This window comes from Annulohypoxylon truncatum (genome assembly GCF_022578515.1).
Source record: "Annulohypoxylon truncatum strain CBS 140777 unplaced genomic scaffold F4807scaffold_56, whole genome shotgun sequence".
Classification (NCBI taxonomy): Eukaryota; Fungi; Ascomycota; class Sordariomycetes; order Xylariales; family Hypoxylaceae; genus Annulohypoxylon; species Annulohypoxylon truncatum.
In genome coordinates this window covers 164,866-183,201 of record NW_025953842.1, presented here as the reverse complement: position 1 = coordinate 183,201, position 18,336 = coordinate 164,866, and the positions used below count along the sequence as shown (strand labels likewise).

Here is an 18,336-nt window from a genome sequence, read left to right as displayed (position 1 = left end):
ATTCTCGTCCAACTTACGACACCTGGAATAAAGCTAATCAATTTGAACATACGTTGACATGGCTTCTGGCTCAAGCAAAGTTTATGCTATAACTGACGACACGGAAACGTCGGGTCAGATTAATGACGTCGGAATATCTCAAGATCAAGAGTTACCAGAAGCTGAATCCGGGTTAGAAAAGTCAGTTATAAAAAGGATAGATCTGTGGCTGGTCGGGTTTTATTCGTTGGTTTATATTTTCAGGGTTATCGACTCAGCCAATTACTCGAACGCAGCAATAATCAATCTTGAGCATGGGACAGGTATAAAGAAACAACTCGGACTGAGTCCCTCACAGTGGGCAGTGAGTAGCACCCGCCGCTCAGCCTCTTTTTCAGCCTATCTTAGAATCGAGAGTCCTCGACTGGTCTTGGAATCATAATACAAACGGTAGAATAACTGACCCTGAAATTTGTAGTGGACGTTGTCTATTTTCTCATATAGCTATATGATCTTCGAACCAACAAATACTTTAGCAATGAAAGTGTTTTCCCCTTCGCGGTGGATGTTCGTCCTTATTCTCGGCTGGGGTATATCTGCCTGCTCATCTTCCGCAGCACAGGATTTTAAAGGTGTAAGCACATCCTGTGGTACGATATGAGGGTAATGAACTGGAAGTTGCTGATGCGATGAATGGGTTCAGATGATGTGCGTCCGCTTTGCCATCGGCATGGCAGAGGCGGGTTTTTTCCCAGCCGTACTTTATCACATGGCCTTCTGGTATAAACCTAGGGAGATGCCCCAACGAATTGCCATTTTTTACTCCGTCGGTCAGCTTTCTCCAGCGGTGAGCGGTCTGCTTGCTTACTCTATCGGATTTATGGTAGGTTATATTATCTAAATGTTCCCTTGTCGTACAACCTTATTATTGGATGCCATCACTGAGACAGCCTACGTTCTAGGATGGATTAGGAGGCCTCGCTGGCTGGCGGTGGCTTTTCTTAATCGAAGGTCTACCCGCCATTGCCCTCTCGGCCGTAGCACTATGGCTCCCTGACTACCCGGAGACGGCTCGTATGCTCACGGACAAGGAGCGAGCCGTTCTCCAAGAACGTCTCGCACAGACTGCCCCGACAGGCAAGAAAGGGAGCTGGGACTTCGAATCTCTGAGAAAGCTCTTTAAAGATCCAACTTTTTATACCTTTTCCATCTTCTGGATCTGCCACGGCATCGGCGGATTTGGAATCGGGACCGCACTGCCTACTGTCATCTACGAGCTGGGATTTACGACTACATCCAACTCGCAGTTAATGAACATTGTAAGGAATCGCATCAACCATTAGCCTCGAGTCGTAGCTAATATTTAATGACAGCCTCCATATGTTTCTGCGTTCCTATTCCTTAATATCGTCGGTTATTTTCTACATAAAAAAACCATCAGGCCGTGGACGACCGCGGTAGCGAGTAAGTTAGCACTCGGCCTAGAAATGATTTGGATCTAGGGGTTAATTGGATTGCAGTTGAGTTGGCGATCATCGTCTGCTATATTGTTCTCTTCACCGTCCAAAATGCACTGGCAAGATATATATTTATGATCATCGCCGTGTCGTGTGCCGGCTCGGCGTATCCGGTAATATGGCCCGAACGCATTCGAGATCTCGAGGGGACCGTCGGATCGGGGCTCGGCATCGGATGGACGAATGCGATGGCTCAGTTCAGCGGCATCGCGGGTCCTCATGTGTTTAGTACGGTATTTGGTCCGACGTACCACGTGTCATACGGGATCTGCCTTGGGTTTCTTTGCGTAGGGATCGCATCGATACTTACCTCGTGGCTTCTTGTTTGGCGGAAAGATCGGAAGAGACAGGCAGAAGAGGGTTTAAATGTGTAAATGCGAGCCTATAGAATATGTGAGGTAAAAGATAAACAAAACTAAATTATGATTATAGCTTTAATTATGTTGCACAGCATGAAGTAGGAATTTGGGGTTGGCGGCATCGGTCAAGACGAATAATGAATGAATGCATTATCATAATTGAATTAAACGCATAGATGATACATAGGTATATAGACATATATGTGTGCAAGCGTTGTGCAAAAATAAACTTGGTCCTAGTGGGGATTGAACCCACGACCTATGCATAACTCATATGTTCAATACACAATTGTATATAAGTATAAGAGCACCATGCTGACCACTGCACCATAGGACCATTTCTCAATCCAGACTCCCACTGCTAAGTGGCGCTTGGATAATTGTCGGCTGATTGGTTATCTTTACTTATATTCATTGTATGTCTTGCTCATGTGTCAGAGCCGCTAGCGGGCCTTTTTTCGAACCCCTTATCGATACCGCAAAATGTATATTGCCTACCTTCCCGTAGTTAAACCCGTGATGAAGAACGTCTTTCTTAGACATAAATGAACTTGGTATATTTGCCATAATGAATCTACGGCTTGACGTAATGTTGTACACATACACTGATGGGCTTAGTGTTCTAGACCTTCTCTTGATACGACATACTAGGAGGCAAAGTGGCGGGGAAGTCGGCAATGCTGAATGCTGAATGTCTCTTACGTGCAGATTCGTACGGAACAATGCCAACAATGCCTAGGCAACTTCGGAAATTCCACAAATCCCACAAATTCGGGGCAACCTCACGGATTCGGAAATTCCATACGGGCGAGTTACCTATTCTACCTACTGTTCTACCCATTATCTAGGCAATCTGCTGCCTCCTTTAACCTAAGCTAGGTACAACGCCTAGGCTATTAACTCATTTGCCTAGGCATGTGGGACCTGATGAATTTGCTGTTCGGATATCTTCGAACTGAAGCTTGTTTCGGGGGTGGATTCTTTCGTCTAGTCGTGCTTGTTGACGCCCCTAAAACGTCATCTTTTTCGTCTTAACTTATGCGTGCAAAATTAAAATGCGTACTTAGATATGTAATAGGAGATATAAGAGTGGGATATCCGTCGAAAAAGGAAAAGAAAAAAGAAAGAAAGAAAATGATTGCGCAAGCGGATCTTCCACCCCATATACATGTTACTCGTCGATAGCATCCGATCTTTCACCTTCCCATCAAAACCAATTAAGATCCTCCACATAGAAGCGACTAGATTCTTGGACAATGACTACGAACAAAACACTTATTTTTAAGAAAGTCCCAACCGGGTTTCCGGTACCGGGCGAACATCTCGCTGTCGAGGATCGGCCGATAGATCTAGACGCGGAAGCCCCCAAAGGAGGCCTGGTCGTCGAGATACTCTACGCCTCTTTTGATCCTTACCTTCGTAGCAAGATGCGCGATGCCGGCATCAAATCCTACTCGCCGGCCTTTGCTATTGATGATCCGCTGACAAATCATACCGTTGCTCGGGTGCTCAAATCGGACAGCCCGGAGTATAGAGAAGGGGACACCGTAATTGCTTTCCTCCCGATCGCAGAGTATGCTAGAATCCCAGACCCCTCGATGGCAAGCGTCCGCAAGATTAACAACCCGCACAATTTGGATCTCGGCTTGTTTCTCGGCCCGCTAGGGATGCCTGGTCTGACCGCCTATGCTGGTTTGCACAAGATCGGGAAGCCCCAAAAGGGGGAGACGGTATTTGTCAGTTCGGCCGCTGGTGCTGTTGGACAGGTCGTCGGGCAGGTTGCCAAGCATGAGGGACTCAGAGTCGTTGGCTCCGTTGGCTCCGACGAGAAGTTGGACTATATCACGAAGGAGCTCGGGTTCGACGGTGGTTTTAACTACAAGAAGGAGAGCGCCTTCGACGCGCTTCCCCGCATTGCGCCGAATGGAATCGACATTTATTTTGAGAACGTGGGAGGGGAACAGCTTGAAGCTGCCCTCCATAATATGAATAGCCACGGACGGATCCCAGTTTGTGGAAGTATGTACCATTTGGAAATTCTTGCCCCCTTATTGTAGCCCTTCTCTGCAGCCGCAATTTCTTAGACTACTGGGCCGAAGGACTTTTACCCCTGATGCTTATTTCTAAAATCATTCGTTAGGAAGTAATTGCTAACTCGTGTTGTTATAGTGGTGCGATCAGCTCCCTCCCCCCTTAATGTTTGAAGAAGTCTGGTAGCTTTTCTGTGCTAACATCTGTGTAGATTTCGGGATATAACCTCCCTCCTGACCAAAGATACGGTGTCAAAAGCCTTTACCTGCTTATCTCGAAGCTCATAACCATGCAAGGGTTCCTGGTTGGGCAACCAGAATTTGGGCGTGCATACTTCCAAGAGCATCAACAAAACGTCCAGAAGTGGATTGTGGAGGGGTCCATCAAGGCCAAGTTGGACGTCACTGAGGGCATCGAAAAGGCTGCTGAGGGATTCGTTAGCATGCTAAAGGGTGAGAACTTTGGAAAGGCTCTCCTGAAAATCAAATAGACGAGTCCGTGGCGGTTGTGGTGTCGTTTGTAGATGAGTTTACATGGCCACATGGGAACTCGGTAGTTGACATAGCTGTTTGACAATGGTGGCAGTGGCTTAGCTATACCATTCACTTTGGTATCTGATAAGCTGAACCTGGTTTTCCCAGGCCGATTCCCAATCTAAGTGACATGATGTTTAAAAATATAAAGCCTTTAGAGCGAACATTGTTACTTATCAGGTCACCGTGGTAGTTGCCTGGACCTGTCACCCTCAACCACCGATCACGAAAAGGGGCCTAGACTTCCATCATTATGAACGGGTTGTACGAACACGCCCCCGTCTGAAGCCCGGGGTAATTAAGTCTAAGAATACCTAAGTAATTATCATGACATTCCCGAATTCTTTAGTAGCGGACGAAATAAGCTGGGGTATGTAACCGACGCCACGAAAATGCACTCGATCAAGCAGACATGACCCTGATTCCCACCCCCGTTTTTCAACTTTCGTCTCCTAACCAACGCCTTTTCGTGACGACCAGACTCCTGGACGTATCCGACTTTACGGTCGGTTAAACCCTTGTTTGGCCTAGGATCCGTTAGTTATTACTGCAAACACGAACGGCAACGGTCTGGAATCTCACCTTCATCTGCTCTATTCTGGCCTTGAGCTGGCTCGTAACTTCTGCTGCCCTCTTCCAACTCTCCACGCCATTACCACCGGTTCCAGCTGGGGCCGAACTCATACCGGATCCGGTGCCGTGACCAACTCCTTCCTCTATTGGCGCGCTCCTGAAGCCGCGAGCAGGGCTTCCCCTACCACTCGATCCGCTATTATACCTTAAATCTGGGCTTAGCTTGCTTCTCGGGTAGTTGTGGGGCACGTCGCCATTCTCCTTCTCTTCCGACAGAGTGCTGGTGAAACTCATCCTGTTGTTTCTGGAACCCGAGTAGTTTGCACCGTCGCGATATATACCCACGTCATCTGGTGTAGGGCTCGTCATTCCTGGACTGACGACACCCCCAGATATGCCCAGACCCTCGGCTCTGCTAAGTGCGCGTTTGAGGCGTTCTAGTTCCCGTCGGAGCCTCTCGTTGGTTTGCTCGGTTGCTTCCGCATCGCTTCTCGCTCTGACTAGCTGGGTCTCTTTGGCCTTGATGCTAAGCACGTCTCGCGTGTGGTCCTCAATAAGACCGGCATTCTGGTTTTTGAGCTCTTGGACTTCTGAAACGAGTTTATTTCGCTCATGTCGCATCTCATCTACCTGCTTGGTGAGTCGATCGTTGGCCGCGCGCAGCTCCTCAAGCTCCGCGCGCTCCATGGCCGTGAGGCCGCTGGATGGAGGCGGCGAGGGCGCCGAAGGAGCTGCCGCGGGGGTTGCCGCAGGTTTTGTTAACGACCGTGCAGCAAGACCACCTCGCCCGAGCCCAATTCGCGGTTTCGGCGGAGGTGACGATACTAGGGGTTCTTCATCCTCCACGGGAGGCGGCGGAGGGGCTGCGGCAGCTGGTGCTCGTCGGGGGGATGCGACACCCGGGGTACCGATACGTCTCTGCGGCGCTTTGAGCCCGGTCAGGCCGGATGTTTTAGGCATGCCAAGCTTGCTGCCCGCAGCGGGTCGAGATGCCTGTTGCGCCGTGGGGGCGGACTCCGACACGGGCTGAGGGGGTGCAGAAGTAGCAGGAGCAGCCTTCTTCGTGGCACCGGGGGCTTTCTTACCACCGCCAACGATCTTTTTCGGACCGCCGGGTGGGCCTCGCGCAGCCGGAGCCGGAGCTGGCTTAGGCTTATCTTTAGCCTTGACTTCGGCTTTGTCGAAGTATTCCTTGATTTTGTTCTTTCGGATATCGTCTAGGCCTTCGAGATGAGGGTTCATGGCACGTTCGCCAATAATCTTCATGACCGTACCTAGAACCTCAGCGCCGCCGGATCTTAAACCCTCGCTCGATTCCGAGAGTAGTTTCTTCGCTGCTTCAACCATACCAGCGACCTCTTGTTTGCTAGGAGGCTCCCTGGTTGTCCTTAGACACCGGACAAGAAATTTCACAGTCCCCTCCTTGACCTGCGGGTTCTTATGGCTGAGAAACGAGAAGATATCCTCTAGACATTCGGACAGGCTTGTAGAAAGGAATACTGAATCTAAAGCAACACCTAGTGCATCTGCAACGCTCTGCTTCTTCTCCTTTAACCGCTCCATGATGGGCGCCATGACGACGGACCGATACTTGCCGTAGCCTTTTCGAAGACCTTTGGCGAGTACCTCGATGCACTGAGCTGCCTGAGTTACCACGGCAATGTTGGCATCTTTCATGCACTTGGCAAAACCACGGTTGATCTCGCCAAAGTCACCATCTTTGATTCTTGGTACGTTGAGAACAGCGTAAATTGCCTCGAGAGCCTCCTTGCGGTCTTTCCATTTTGAAGAGGCGAGGTTGTCGTGAAAATTGGCGGGTACCTTTGATAAGACGTCTTGGGGCTCTGCAAGGTCAAACGCGTCGACTTCGGCCGGCTCGTCAGCTCCGTCGTCTTCGTCCACATCCTCTCCCTCGGCCCCTGGAGGAGGTGCGCGAGCCATGGCCGCCTGCTGGGATCGCAAGAGACGTTCTTGTTTCGGCGGCGGTTCTGCCTTGATTTTTTCGAATTGTGCTTCTAGGTCGGACTGCTGGGTCGACTTCAAATCGCCCCAGAACATGGGCTTCATCGCGTCCCTCAGCCATCGGTAGAACTCGACCGCCAAATTAGTAGCCTCGGCTCGTACGTTCTTGTCCGCATGTCCAAATGCCTTGGGAAGGATCTTAAGAACAGGCTTCGGGTCGGCTATTTTGCAACCGTAGTTGTGGAAGATGGTGGTCAGCGCTGCTAAGGCGGCTGCAATGACCTTCGGTTGCTTTGCGGATATGGCCGGGAGGATGTCCTCGACTATGGGGCCGGCGACATCGAGCTCTATGAGCAGCAATAGGGCCTCGACCGAAGACGCCTTGGTAGCCGGCCTTGTAGACACAAGGCCCTTTTCGACGATGGGGGTAACTACTTGGCCTCGCGAACGTACACAATTTTCTTTCCCACCGAATTTAAGGAATGCGCAGTATGCAGCGATGCCATCCGATTGCGCGGCAACGTTCGAATCCGCCACAGCGCCTTTCCATAGACTGGGATCTTGGTTGAATGGCCGAAATGCGGGATCGTGTTCATCTGGAGTAAGTTCAAACTGTTTTGCTGCTTCTTCATACGCTTGCTTGCGAGCTTTCCAAACCTGTTAATATTGAGATTGTTTAGTATAATAGAACCACGACGACGCGGGCATATTAATCGATATACGCACCTTATGTACCCATCTGTCTGTTAGCGGCAGAGAGTTGTAGTCTGGCTCTCCCTCAGCCATGTTGGCGGTGACAGGAGGAAAATATTATTGGACCGTAGACGACGTAGATGTGGATTTCGGGGCGGAGCGGGTGTGTGGTAGTCGAAGGGTGCGCGACTGGCTTCTTTTTCAGCACGTCTAGGCGACAAAGTCGAGACTGCTTTTCTGTATCAGTTTCGTTACAACTAATTCCTGACAGGTAAAGACGGATCTTGTCCATGTATTGCGAGAAACATAGGGAAACAAAGAGCTCGGGATAGAGTTGGGAAGGCGATTTCCCATGTTTCTAGTCCCTCGTTCCTCGTTCTGCGTGCCTTGTCTTGCATCCATCGCGGGAATAATAAGTACGTATGATGATGTTACCGCGTTGGTTCCAGTGTCGGGGGAAGGCAATCCGTAGAGCGTATAGAGAGACTGATCAATACCACACATAGAAGAGCATGTGGTAGTATGAATGTCGAGGAGCGAGGGATAGAATGAGGGACAAGCCGAGTTGGTTGTGTGAAGGTAAACATAATAGACATGATGAACATACATTGCTTTCATGAGACAAAGTTGGGATTTAAGCTAGCCGTCGAGTCGTCAGCCGTCGATAATCAGTCGCCCGTCGATAAACGTATATCTCCTGCGTGTATTTACGCTCTTCGTACTGCTCGTCGTGGAAAGTTTTCTCGGGCTAGATGTGTTGATGGGATGAGACCGAGATTCGAGACTCGGATCTTGGGTCTTGGGATTCGGGACTCGGTAGAATATAGGCGGCAAAGGGAGTTTGATAGCGCTGTCTCTCCTTAGAAAGTTTTACCAAGGGAAAGGCAAGATAAAAACAATTATGTACCCAGGGTATCCGATAGGGGAAAGATTCCATAAAGTTATATGTGCATCTGAAGTTTTAAAAGTTGAGGGGTGCAAAACATACATAGGTAAGATGCGATGCTACATAAGTAACTGGTACCTATACCATACTAGGTATGACCTGGTCGAACAATTGAACCTTATGTTGACGATAACGAAAGGTATCTGTTTGCCGAATTATTGCCTTTAGGCATCCCACTAAAATTGTACCACTAATATTCACGCATCGAAATAGTAAATATGGGGTACCTAGCTACTGACTTACAAGGTTCAATGTTGACGTAGCGATTTAGCTGGGGTTGCCATCAGGGCAACTGGGTACAGCGATACATACTTGGGTCGGAACAATTGAACACATCCATGACTGCACTGTTGCTGCAAGGTACACCGCATTAATTAACACATGTGTTGAGGACTTGATGAATATTATAGCATATAAGTAAAATCTTCTTGAAGTTTTATTGTATTGAACCAGTTTTTATTGAATGTGTATATATAATTACTTATGTGTAAGGTATCAAGATATTCCGTATTTCGTTTATTTATTACATGGATGAACATCGAATGTAAATGTACAAGGTACGTATGGAGGATGTCAATACGTAAATACCCCAGAACGCAAGTGGCATCAGTAGGAACGTCCGTACCTACCTGTAAATGGAGGGGTATATTTGTGGCTTGTGCTCCCAACTACCAACTGTCAAGCCATGTGGCTTCACATGTGCACATGTCTTGTCGGGTTCCAATGAATGTTCTAATGTTCCAATCTATCACCAGTCAATGCACCGTCGGAATAGAGAAATAAGTCAAAACATCTTTGGCTGTTATTTATTCTCTCTCTCTTTCCATTCAAGGTCCGACGAATTGACCGATCGCCCATCTGTCTCCCTCCGAAACGACATGCCTCCGTTACCGCATACGGACGCATCTACTTGATTAAATTGGACGATCCTATTTCGCACTTGTAACGGCGACGTCGAGCTTTAACTCTATCGTTCCGGCGCACACCCGTCACGCAAACGTAAATAGGTGCATATGTAGTCTGGGTTCTACGTATACCGTATATCGCATACGCACACACGCCACATTTTACTGAACGAACAATTCGACCACCAACACCACTACCTTTTCAACCCAATAGTTTGAGGATATCACATCTTTTACGCCAGTCCGGTTCGCATACTCGATCTGCTGGCAAAGCCCTCCGAGTATATCCTAGTCTTGTATAGTTCGCCGGCAATTCGTTCACTTTGCCCGACCCTTGCGTCTTTCCCATTTTGACGAGCAGTCTTGTCCGGTCCAATTCGGAAACATTCCAACGACGTCTCCTAAGCTGTCATTATTGTCACTTCACTGGAAATCCTATTATATTACATACCTCTTCTTTGTCGCTATTTTCTGAGACCGTCCCTAACATCTTGTGTCGGGTTGGCTGCGCCCTCTCTTTGTTGTGGCCAGGTTCTCCTAAGAATTGCATTCAGGTTCCGCAGCTATATTGATCACCGCACTTCCACTTCCCGAGCAGACTTAACATCGTTCTCTCATTGCTAGGCTCATGAACGTCTTTGAGGTGTGAACTGGACAAGATGAGCCAACTCCTGACTTCACGCCAAGCTGAAGAGCTGTAAGTTCTCCCTTTGAGAATCCATTGTATTCTCACCACGTTCGAAAATGGAAAAATTAGGAGACAATGTTAACTTTTGTCCAAGGCATAAAGCCATCGTTGCATACCTCTCATCTAACAATCTTCCCAACACTGCCGCTGCACTACGAGAAGAATTGAATCTTGGCGACAGCTTTGATTCTGCTACGTCAAAGAAATATGAGGGTCTCCTAGAAAAGAAGTGGACCAGCGTTGTGCGGCTACAGAAGAAGGTATGGCAATCGACATTCTCCTCTATGAGCATTGGCCGTTTGCTGATATATAGATCACCCCTATACTAGATTATGGAGCTGGAGTCAAAGACCGCCTCCCTACAATCCGAGTTGGATAATGCAACACCCACCTCTCTCTCTAAGCGAAACCAGGATCCGTCTAGCTGGCTCCCCCGATCTCCTGCACGCCACACCCTGGAGTCCCACAGAGGTCCTATCACCTCCGTCGCGTTTCACCCTGTCTTCTCCTCCCTAGCCACCGGTTCTGAGGATTACACCATAAAAATATGGGACTGGGAGCTGGGAGAATTGGAGCGGACGATAAAGGGACATACCAAAGCGGTATTAGATGTTGACTTCGGTGGTCCAAGGGGAGGAACCCTGCTCGCATCGTGCTCGAGCGATCTAACCATTAAATTATGGGACCCTTCTGAAGATTACAAGAATATCAGGACTTTACCAGGACATGACCATAGCGTTAGTGCCGTTCGGTTCATTCCATCAGGTGCCGCCGGTGCGCCAAGTTCTAGTAATCTTCTTGTATCCGCCTCTAGGGACAAGACTCTACGTATATGGGATGTGTCGACGGGCTATTGCGTGAAGACGATACGAGGACACGCGGAGTGGGTTAGGGATGTATGCCCATCGCCGGATGGCCGTTATATATTGTCCGCCGGCAACGACCAGACCGCTCGCCTCTGGGATATTTCGCTTGCAAACCCCGAGAGCAAGTTGACATTGGTCGGCCACGAGCATACGATCGAATGTTGTACTCTAGCACCTCCCTCCACTTACCAGTACCTTGCGCCTTTAGCCGGACTGAGTAAACCGCCCCCGGCGTCGAGCTCTGCGGAGTTTATGGCGACTGGATCCCGAGACAAGTCGATACGCATCTGGGATGCGAGAGGGAATTGTATCAAGACTCTTGTGGGGCATGACAACTGGGTGAGGGCGTTAGTCTTTCATCCAGGAGGGAAATACCTGCTCAGCGTCTCCGACGACAAGGTCTTGCGTTGCTGGGACTTGTCTCAAGAGGGAAAGTGCGTCAAGATGCTCGTAGACGCACATGGACATTTCGTGTCTTGCTTAAGGTGGGCGCCGGGAATTGTACGCGAAGCAGCGGCAAACGGGTCAGCCGAAGGACAGAATGGTGCTTCTACGAATGGTACCGCGAAGGCTGACGTGCAGATCCGATGCGTTATCGCAACTGGGTGTGTGGACTGCAAACTAAGAGTGTTCGCCAACTGAAAGTATAACCAAGATATGCAACAGAGCCCAGAAGAACAAGAAACGGCTGGTCCTGGTGTCGATTAGTAGTTGGTTTAGGCTCCCACCAATATCTGGCATGCTTTCACGGCTAGATAATGCGTACCCTGAAGCAGAGGCCAGAGGACCTATACTCGAATGCCGTGGCTATCGCGCAACTGCAATTACGCCATTCTTTGAGGCAGCTTACAGGAAATCCCGAGACGGATTTTTGAAGCCGAGTGATTGGAAGGCTATAGGATGGAACCGAACTTGACGAATGAAGAAGTGACGAGATTTGGAGGTGTTGTAAATTCCAAGGTTGGCACCATCTTTCTGCGGTGTGTTGACATCGTCAGGCTGATCAATGATGGCAACAGTACCTAGATATGGAAGAAAATAGATACCCAATCACCGCGTACCGAGAGGTTTGAATATGGATGATCGAGCATGAATCCCGTGCGTGTTGCCTAGGTAGTTTTAATTGCTTATAATATGCGTATCTTCTCGACTTCTAGGTATAAGAGATTGTAGTGATGTTTATCTTAAGATGAGACTTTTAATCTACATAGCAGTTGGTGAAACTTGCTATGCGTATCTATAACTATCTAATAGCTGAGATACGTAAACACCGAAATTATGTCTTTGCATTCCTATAAGTATTCCGAAGTTGCAGCTTTTCATAGCAACATCGCAATGCGGCGTGTTACGGATAACTGTTATGTACCGGGTACATACTCGGTAAGCAAGGGACTTGAGTCTTCAACATCTGAATTCCGATGGTACATCCATGGATGTGATACACGTGCCTATTACATAACATAGATAGGTACCTACGTAGGTATTCACGGGCGGTTCCTTGCCCAATCGGGTCCTCGCGCGGACCTGCCCGCACAGTAAGAGAAGATTACTGCGCCACATGCACGTGTGTAACCCTTCGAGCTGCAACAACGGGCGGAATGAATGGGAATGAGAATCGCACTTGATCCAACACATCACATCACTTGCAGCAACAGCGGTGTCCAAGTAGGTGCATTGACCCTAAGGTTTCTTAGTTTCCCGGGTTTCCCTACCGCAGATGTATATGTCGAATGAAAACACCGAATCAAATCGAACTTTTGATTGAATCGTATAATCCATAATCCGTCTAGTAGCTTACTTACATATACCTACTTACTTATCCACCCATCCACCCATCCACCTATCCGTCCTCCGCAATCAAAATCCCCCGGCCAAGATCTATGTAGGTCCCAAGTTCAAGTTCGAGTCCTTACAGTAAGTCTAAATCTACCTACTAAGTCTAGGTCTAGGTCTAGGTCAGTCAGTTCTCAGTTCCCAACTTCAAAAAAGGTGCATGGAACAAACAACCTCCATCCTTTATTTTATTTACATAACTTGCCTGTTCTACTTTCATCATTGCTCATACGTACTTAGGTGCTTACTTTATCTTGCTTTACCAAACCCGTGGTTTTATCCTCTCGCCTGTACTTCGCATGCCGTCCCTTTTAACCCGCTACCTGACCCTACCAAGAAACAGGTCCGGTGTGGCTGAAGCGACACCTACATGATTACCTACTGCGTAGTAGCATTAGCATTGGCTTATCAGGTAACTTACCTACATACCCTAACTTGGTAGCTAATTGAGGGACAAGCGCCTCAATCCCACGATCGCCGCCTAACAAAATCTGTGTTCTCTTTTATTTTTTTTCTCTCTTCTCGCATCCTCATCCTACTTAGTCGCTCTTAGTGTACGGACGGACATCTAATTCTTGGTTTGCAGTATTTGGAATTAGTTTAGCCCCCCCTTATTGAGGGGTTTGAGATGCGAAAACCTAAGGCACTAAGATCAACCTGACAAATTGATCAAATTGATTCTATTGTCACCAGACCGAGTCGAAGAGAAATAAAGAAATATAATAAACACTCGGCTTTACTTGCGCCGGTATCAACATTATACATTTGGGCATCGCTCTCGCCTTTCCCCCAGGCGCGCAATCAAACCAGGTCCTACCGAATATACGCTCTCGTATGCCGAATCCCGCACCTTACGCCCACCGACGATCTTCATTCGCATTCACGTTCATTTCAGCACTTATACCTATAACCATTTCAGTCCAGTGCCGGTGCCGCCCAGCCGGTGCCGCCCAGCCGGTGCAGTGACTTAGGGTATCGCCCCCATCGCGAGTCGCCATGTTCTGGAGATTTGGCGGTTACGCCAACATCTCAACTATCGATACCATTCTTGATAAGCCCGACTTTCAGCTCGAAGATCTCCTTGACGAGAGTGATCTGATCCAGGAGCTGAAACAGCATAACACCAAACTCATCGAGTACTTGCGCGAACCCAAGGTCCTCGAGAGGCTACTTGAATATGTCGTCACTCCAAAACTTGAACCAGTAGAAACTCCCGAAGACGACACCAACGACGATGACAAGAAAGGAAGATCAAGGGGTCTGTCCTTTGGCCGTCCCCGTGCCTCGTCGAGGGCAACTAGCGATGGCGCAGATGAAGACGAAGTCGAGAAGAAGCGGAACAGATATGCCTATGTTGCAGCCGAGGTCCTTTCCTCCGATAACTGGTCTATCTACGAGGCCCTGATGGAGAGCCATCGTCTTTTGTGCAACTTCTGGAATTTCCTGAAGCTCCCGTCTCCTCTGGATCCACTGCAGGCCAGCTACTTCACCAAAGTAAACGAGGCTCTATTCGACAAGAAGACGGACGAGATGATAGCTTTATTGAAATCTCTCGATGACGCCATCCCCGACATGCTACGGCACGTCGACTGCCCGATGATTATGGATCTCCTTCTCAAGATTATCAGTCTCGAAAGAACCGAGAATGGACAGGGTATAGTTGAGGTATGCTTATGCCCAAATCTAGAAACAAGAAGCGTAAAGCGCAATCGGTATAAAGATAACTAGCTAATATGATCTTGTTCCCACCAGTGGCTCTATACGAAAGACGTCATGCCGACGTTGCTTTCGTTTCTTGGACCGGAACATAACTATGCCACGCAGACGTCTGCTGGCGATTTCATCAAAGCCATTATCACTGTCTCTGCTAATGCCTCGCAGAACGAGCAGGCTTGTATCGGCCCGAACGAACTCACGCGTCAGTTAGTATCTAAGCCTTGCATTCAGACGCTTATTGGGTATATGCTCGGTGGCGGGAACGCCCTGACCGTTGGCGTGGGAATCGTCATCGAAGTTATTCGAAAGAACAACTCCGATTATGACCCGGACGTTGGATCCGACTCGAACGCTTTGCCGTCTAGTCGCGACCCTATTTATCTCGGTACCCTGCTTCGGTTTTTCGCCAACCATGTTCCCGATTTTATGTCATTAATTCTCAATGCCCCGGCCCAGAAAAACCGATTGGAGTCGACGTTTGGTGAGAAGATCGAACCCCTCGGCTTTGACCGTTTTAAGACTTGTGAGCTCATGGCCGAGCTACTTCACTGCAGCAACATGGCACTGCTAAACGAAGTTGGCTCCGAGCAAGTTATTGCTTTGAGGGACGAAGAGCGGCAGCGACTACGAGCCCAAGGCCGACTTGCTGCGAACCGCGGCGAAGAGGTGCAATCATCAGAGGACCTAACTATGCGTATGCGACATTCGTCGCCGGATGATGGCCGCCGCCTCGAGGTTACAAATGCTTCCGATGATGATGGGTTCGAGGAAGTTGCTCCTGTGGGCGAGATGACTGAGGATACGTCCCATGAATTTGTGAAGGCCGAGGATGAGATTGCTAGTGGGCCGACCGCGTCTTTCCTAGACAGAGAGGACGATGATTTTGTGGAAGAGCCTCTCAGTTCTCCAAGATTAATTGTTCACGACGGCAAAGTCGAGGAGCAACAATTTGAAAACCCCGAGCTCGTTGTCGCGCCTCTCTCACCAAAGAAACCGGCGGCTTTACAGCAACCGACACGAGAGGACGATAGCCAGGCGGGTAGCTCCGAGCCAAAACCACCGCAGTTGGCCACTGAACTACACCAAACAGAGGAAGCCAGCGATAAGTCACCGGGTGACAGGCACCCTGTATCGACTAATGTTGAAGTTACGCAACCGCAGTTCACATCTGAAGAATCATCTGCAGGTCCCAGCGAGATACCAGGAAGCTCTACCAGCCTAATAGCCCAGTCAGCAGAGGCCATTCCTCCACTCCCCGCTGGGGCATCTACTGCGATCGACACCTCCATGGCGGACGAGCTGAGTGCGGTTTCCGACGAACTGTCGCAACTCAAGCTTGAAAATGCGGGTATTGCGTCAGGCGAAATACCCATTGCAGCTGAAGGTCAACGGGAGTCGGGTCCGCCTGGGCCTGTGGAACGTCTCGACCCGGTTGTTGGCGACTTCCTCAAGATGCAATTTGTGGAATATCAGGTGGTGCCGACGATATTGGTGAGTGACTTTAGGCGATATCGTGGTAGTCGGGCTCAATATGAGGCTAATCTTAATCCAGTCGTTCTTTTTCATGTATCCTTGGAACAACTTCCTTCACAATGTCGTTTACGATATCGTCCAACAAGTATTTAATGGCCCCATGGATCGTGGCTACAATCCTACTCTAGCTATCTCATTATTCGAAGCCGCCGACATTACAAACGCCATCATTAACGGCCAGGCATCTAGCGAACAGTCACAAGCCCGTAACAAGACTCGCATGGGTTATATGGGCCACCTCACGCTTATTGCCGAAGAGGTCGTCAAATTTACAGAACGAAATCCGCCGGAGCTTCTGTCGGAGCTCGTATTGGATCGTGTCATGAGCCAAGATTGGATCAATTACGTTGAAGGTGCTCTAGCGGAAACACGAGAGAGGGATAATGCCATCCTCGGTGGCGTCAGGCCGGAGGTTGCGCTGAACAACAGAGCGCAGATGGCTGGCAACGGTCTTGGCGGCATGGGCCTGTCAAGTCTTGGGCTTGGTGGCGCCCAAGGCGGAGGTTCGAGCGCGCTTGCTGAGGCAGGATTGAATGGTGGTGGTGGTGGCAGCATGGAGATACAAGACAATGGTAGTGGAAGCAGCCTTGGTCCCTTCAGCATAAGCTCCGGTCTGCTGTCGGGGTCTGGCTTCGGCAGTTCTAGCGACGAAGAGGAGGATGACGCGGAGGACAACGAAGAGGATGTTAATAGCGAGGTGAGTTGTTTTACAGCGATCTGACTACCCCCGAACCATTTTTATGCACACCATATTTGACAATTTGCTTTCGCAAGCATTTATAAAACGTAATGCAATACGTTTACTCACACCCTAGCAGTTTCGCGCCTACACCGATCCACTGAATACGTCTTCGTCTTCAATGGACCCTCCCTCTGTTCCGCCGCCGCCACCTCCGCCTCCGCCATTGAATATTCCCCCGTCACGTGCACGCCTACAACTTGCCGCAAGATTGAAGATGCATCAGAAAAATGCGGCTGCTGCCTCGACGCAGTCTGGCGAGGCAGGGGATGACGAAGAATCCGATGAGCCTAGGTCTAGCAGAGATGGTGAAAGCATTCTGCGCAATCCCTTCGAGGACGACGGAGAGGATGATGTCGATGACGAAAGTGACGACGGCTTAGGGGAAGACGACGGCAACAGAGATGCTTGGGGTGCCGGGCCATCCAGAGGTAGCTGGTGGCGGGGCGCCTTGCGAAGGGGCAGGGAAAGATTTGGTGACGGGAGAGACGACTCCGACTCCGATAAGGACGAGGCGGCTGAAGGCGACGAAGATGATGAAGAGTTTGGTGATTTTGCAATGCCCGAAGTAGATAAAGACGGAAACAACGAGAAGGGTGGAGTCATCGTAAAGCCTCTCCCAGTCCACCCACCGTCACAGAATCAGAAAAGCTCGGCCTTCACCAGCCTCTGGCCCTTCGGGTCGAAAGAAAAAGATAAACAGAAGATTAAAGAGGACGAAACGCCGGAAAAGATTGAAGAGGCGGATGAGATTACGGGGGACGATGGCGAAAAGATCAAGAGCACTCACGAGGCAGCTCGAAGGACCAGCATTGAGGACCCCGACGATGAGGAAGTGGTCGTTTAGGAGCCGGTGTCCGAAACGAACGGGGTTCTGTGTGACGACTTTGTCAATGTTTTTCAAGGCTTAGACGGATGATACCCGACAATCAATCATGTTCAGGCCACTGTCCATAGCCTCCCCCAGCTGAAGGATTGATGGGAAATGGTAATGGGCATCGTCGGACGCGTTTGTATTATACATGTGGTTTTAGAGATGGTTACTTGCATGTTTTACGATTTCCCAACCTGTACAGTACTTCTGGAATGGTAAGAGATTCCTAGTCACGCCTTGATAAAAGTAAAGGCGACTCGTATCGCTTCGGGAATCTGATTTATAGTCTACCGTAATGCTGGCATGGGTACGGAGCCATGACAATAGAATAGTACGCATTTTGAAAGACGGCAAATTTTTATTTTTTTTACATCCTGGTAAGGATCCACTAAGATATATGGCGAAGACATCGTTTACTCATTTCGAGCATTTTGTTAGTTTAAGAGGACCAATGCTCCACTGGTATTAACTGTGATACAAAACTTCTATTAAGACGGAGCGAATTGCGAACCGTGTTTTTGTATGAAAACTCTAAGTTAGTCAAATTAGGGAAGCATTGTCATCTGCGTTTGCGCTTTCACTACTGTGA

At 49.1% G+C, this 18,336-nt stretch overlaps 5 protein-coding genes and 1 non-coding gene across 6 annotated transcripts; 4 read left to right on the top strand and 2 right to left on the bottom strand.

Moving 5' to 3' along the window:
• Positions 1 to 58: 58 nt before the first annotated feature.
• Positions 59 to 1,973, top strand: F4807DRAFT_472005 (MFS general substrate transporter; the record flags this gene model as incomplete). Its single annotated transcript, XM_048002979.1, has 6 exons — positions 59 to 343; positions 458 to 613; positions 683 to 862; positions 942 to 1,298; positions 1,353 to 1,443; positions 1,500 to 1,973. 6 exons carry the CDS (start codon positions 59 to 61, stop codon positions 1,868 to 1,870), a joined length of 1,440 nt encoding a protein of 479 aa, XP_047849034.1. The 3' UTR covers positions 1,871 to 1,973.
• Positions 1,974 to 2,086: 113 nt separating this feature from the next.
• Positions 2,087 to 2,192, bottom strand: F4807DRAFT_t156. The gene has a single exon. It is a non-coding gene; the product is annotated as a tRNA-Ile (tRNA).
• Positions 2,193 to 2,403: 211 nt separating this feature from the next.
• Positions 2,404 to 4,551, top strand: F4807DRAFT_447052 (NAD(P)-binding protein). The gene is made up of 2 exons (XM_047999854.1): positions 2,404 to 3,864; positions 4,098 to 4,551. Exons 1-2 carry the CDS (start codon positions 3,112 to 3,114, stop codon positions 4,374 to 4,376), a joined length of 1,032 nt encoding a protein of 343 aa, XP_047849033.1. The 5' UTR covers positions 2,404 to 3,111; the 3' UTR covers positions 4,377 to 4,551.
• On the bottom strand, positions 4,552 to 8,277 carry F4807DRAFT_447049 (armadillo-type protein). Its single transcript, XM_047999853.1, has 3 exons — positions 7,681 to 8,277; positions 5,002 to 7,611; positions 4,552 to 4,946 (listed from the first exon to the last, which is right to left on the bottom strand). The coding sequence occupies exons 1-3, from the start codon at positions 7,738 to 7,740 to the stop codon at positions 4,920 to 4,922; spliced, it is 2,697 nt and encodes an 898-aa protein (XP_047849032.1). The 5' UTR covers positions 7,741 to 8,277; the 3' UTR covers positions 4,552 to 4,919.
• Positions 8,278 to 10,157: 1,880 nt separating this feature from the next.
• On the top strand, positions 10,158 to 11,694 carry F4807DRAFT_465631 (dynein regulator; the record flags this gene model as incomplete). The annotated part of the gene is made up of 3 exons (XM_048002300.1): positions 10,158 to 10,195; positions 10,281 to 10,446; positions 10,516 to 11,694. 3 exons carry the CDS (start codon positions 10,158 to 10,160, stop codon positions 11,692 to 11,694), a joined length of 1,383 nt encoding a protein of 460 aa, XP_047849031.1.
• A 1,580-nt stretch (positions 11,695 to 13,274) lies between these two features.
• F4807DRAFT_447039 (SAPS-domain-containing protein) lies at positions 13,275 to 18,313 on the top strand. The gene is made up of 4 exons (XM_047999852.1): positions 13,275 to 14,550; positions 14,638 to 16,092; positions 16,154 to 16,831; positions 16,953 to 18,313. Exons 1-4 carry the CDS (start codon positions 13,882 to 13,884, stop codon positions 17,718 to 17,720), a joined length of 3,570 nt encoding a protein of 1,189 aa, XP_047849030.1. The 5' UTR covers positions 13,275 to 13,881; the 3' UTR covers positions 17,721 to 18,313.
• Positions 18,314 to 18,336: the final 23 nt, after the last annotated feature.

What these genes read in the sequence shown, in the direction of transcription:
- F4807DRAFT_447052 (XM_047999854.1), top strand. Translation starts at nt 3,112, where the DNA reads ATGACTACGAACAAAACACTTATTTTTAAGAAAGTCCCAACCGGGTTT. An exon ending in ATAGCCACGGACGGATCCCA is followed by an intron (nt 3,865 to 4,097) that starts GTTTGTGGAAGT and finishes ACATCTGTGTAG; the next exon opens with ATTTCGGGATATAACCTCCC.
- F4807DRAFT_447049 (XM_047999853.1), bottom strand. Translation starts at nt 7,740, where the DNA reads ATGGCTGAGGGAGAGCCAGACTACAACTCTCTGCCGCTAACAGACAGA. An exon ending in CAGACAGATGGGTACATAAG is followed by an intron (nt 7,612 to 7,680) that starts GTGCGTATATCG and finishes CAATATTAACAG; the next exon opens with GTTTGGAAAGCTCGCAAGCA. An exon ending in CCAGAATAGAGCAGATGAAG is followed by an intron (nt 4,947 to 5,001) that starts GTGAGATTCCAG and finishes AACGGATCCTAG; the next exon opens with GCCAAACAAGGGTTTAACCG.
- F4807DRAFT_447039 (XM_047999852.1), top strand. Translation starts at nt 13,882, where the DNA reads ATGTTCTGGAGATTTGGCGGTTACGCCAACATCTCAACTATCGATACC. An exon ending in ATGGACAGGGTATAGTTGAG is followed by an intron (nt 14,551 to 14,637) that starts GTATGCTTATGC and finishes TGTTCCCACCAG; the next exon opens with TGGCTCTATACGAAAGACGT. An exon ending in AGGTGGTGCCGACGATATTG is followed by an intron (nt 16,093 to 16,153) that starts GTGAGTGACTTT and finishes ATCTTAATCCAG; the next exon opens with TCGTTCTTTTTCATGTATCC.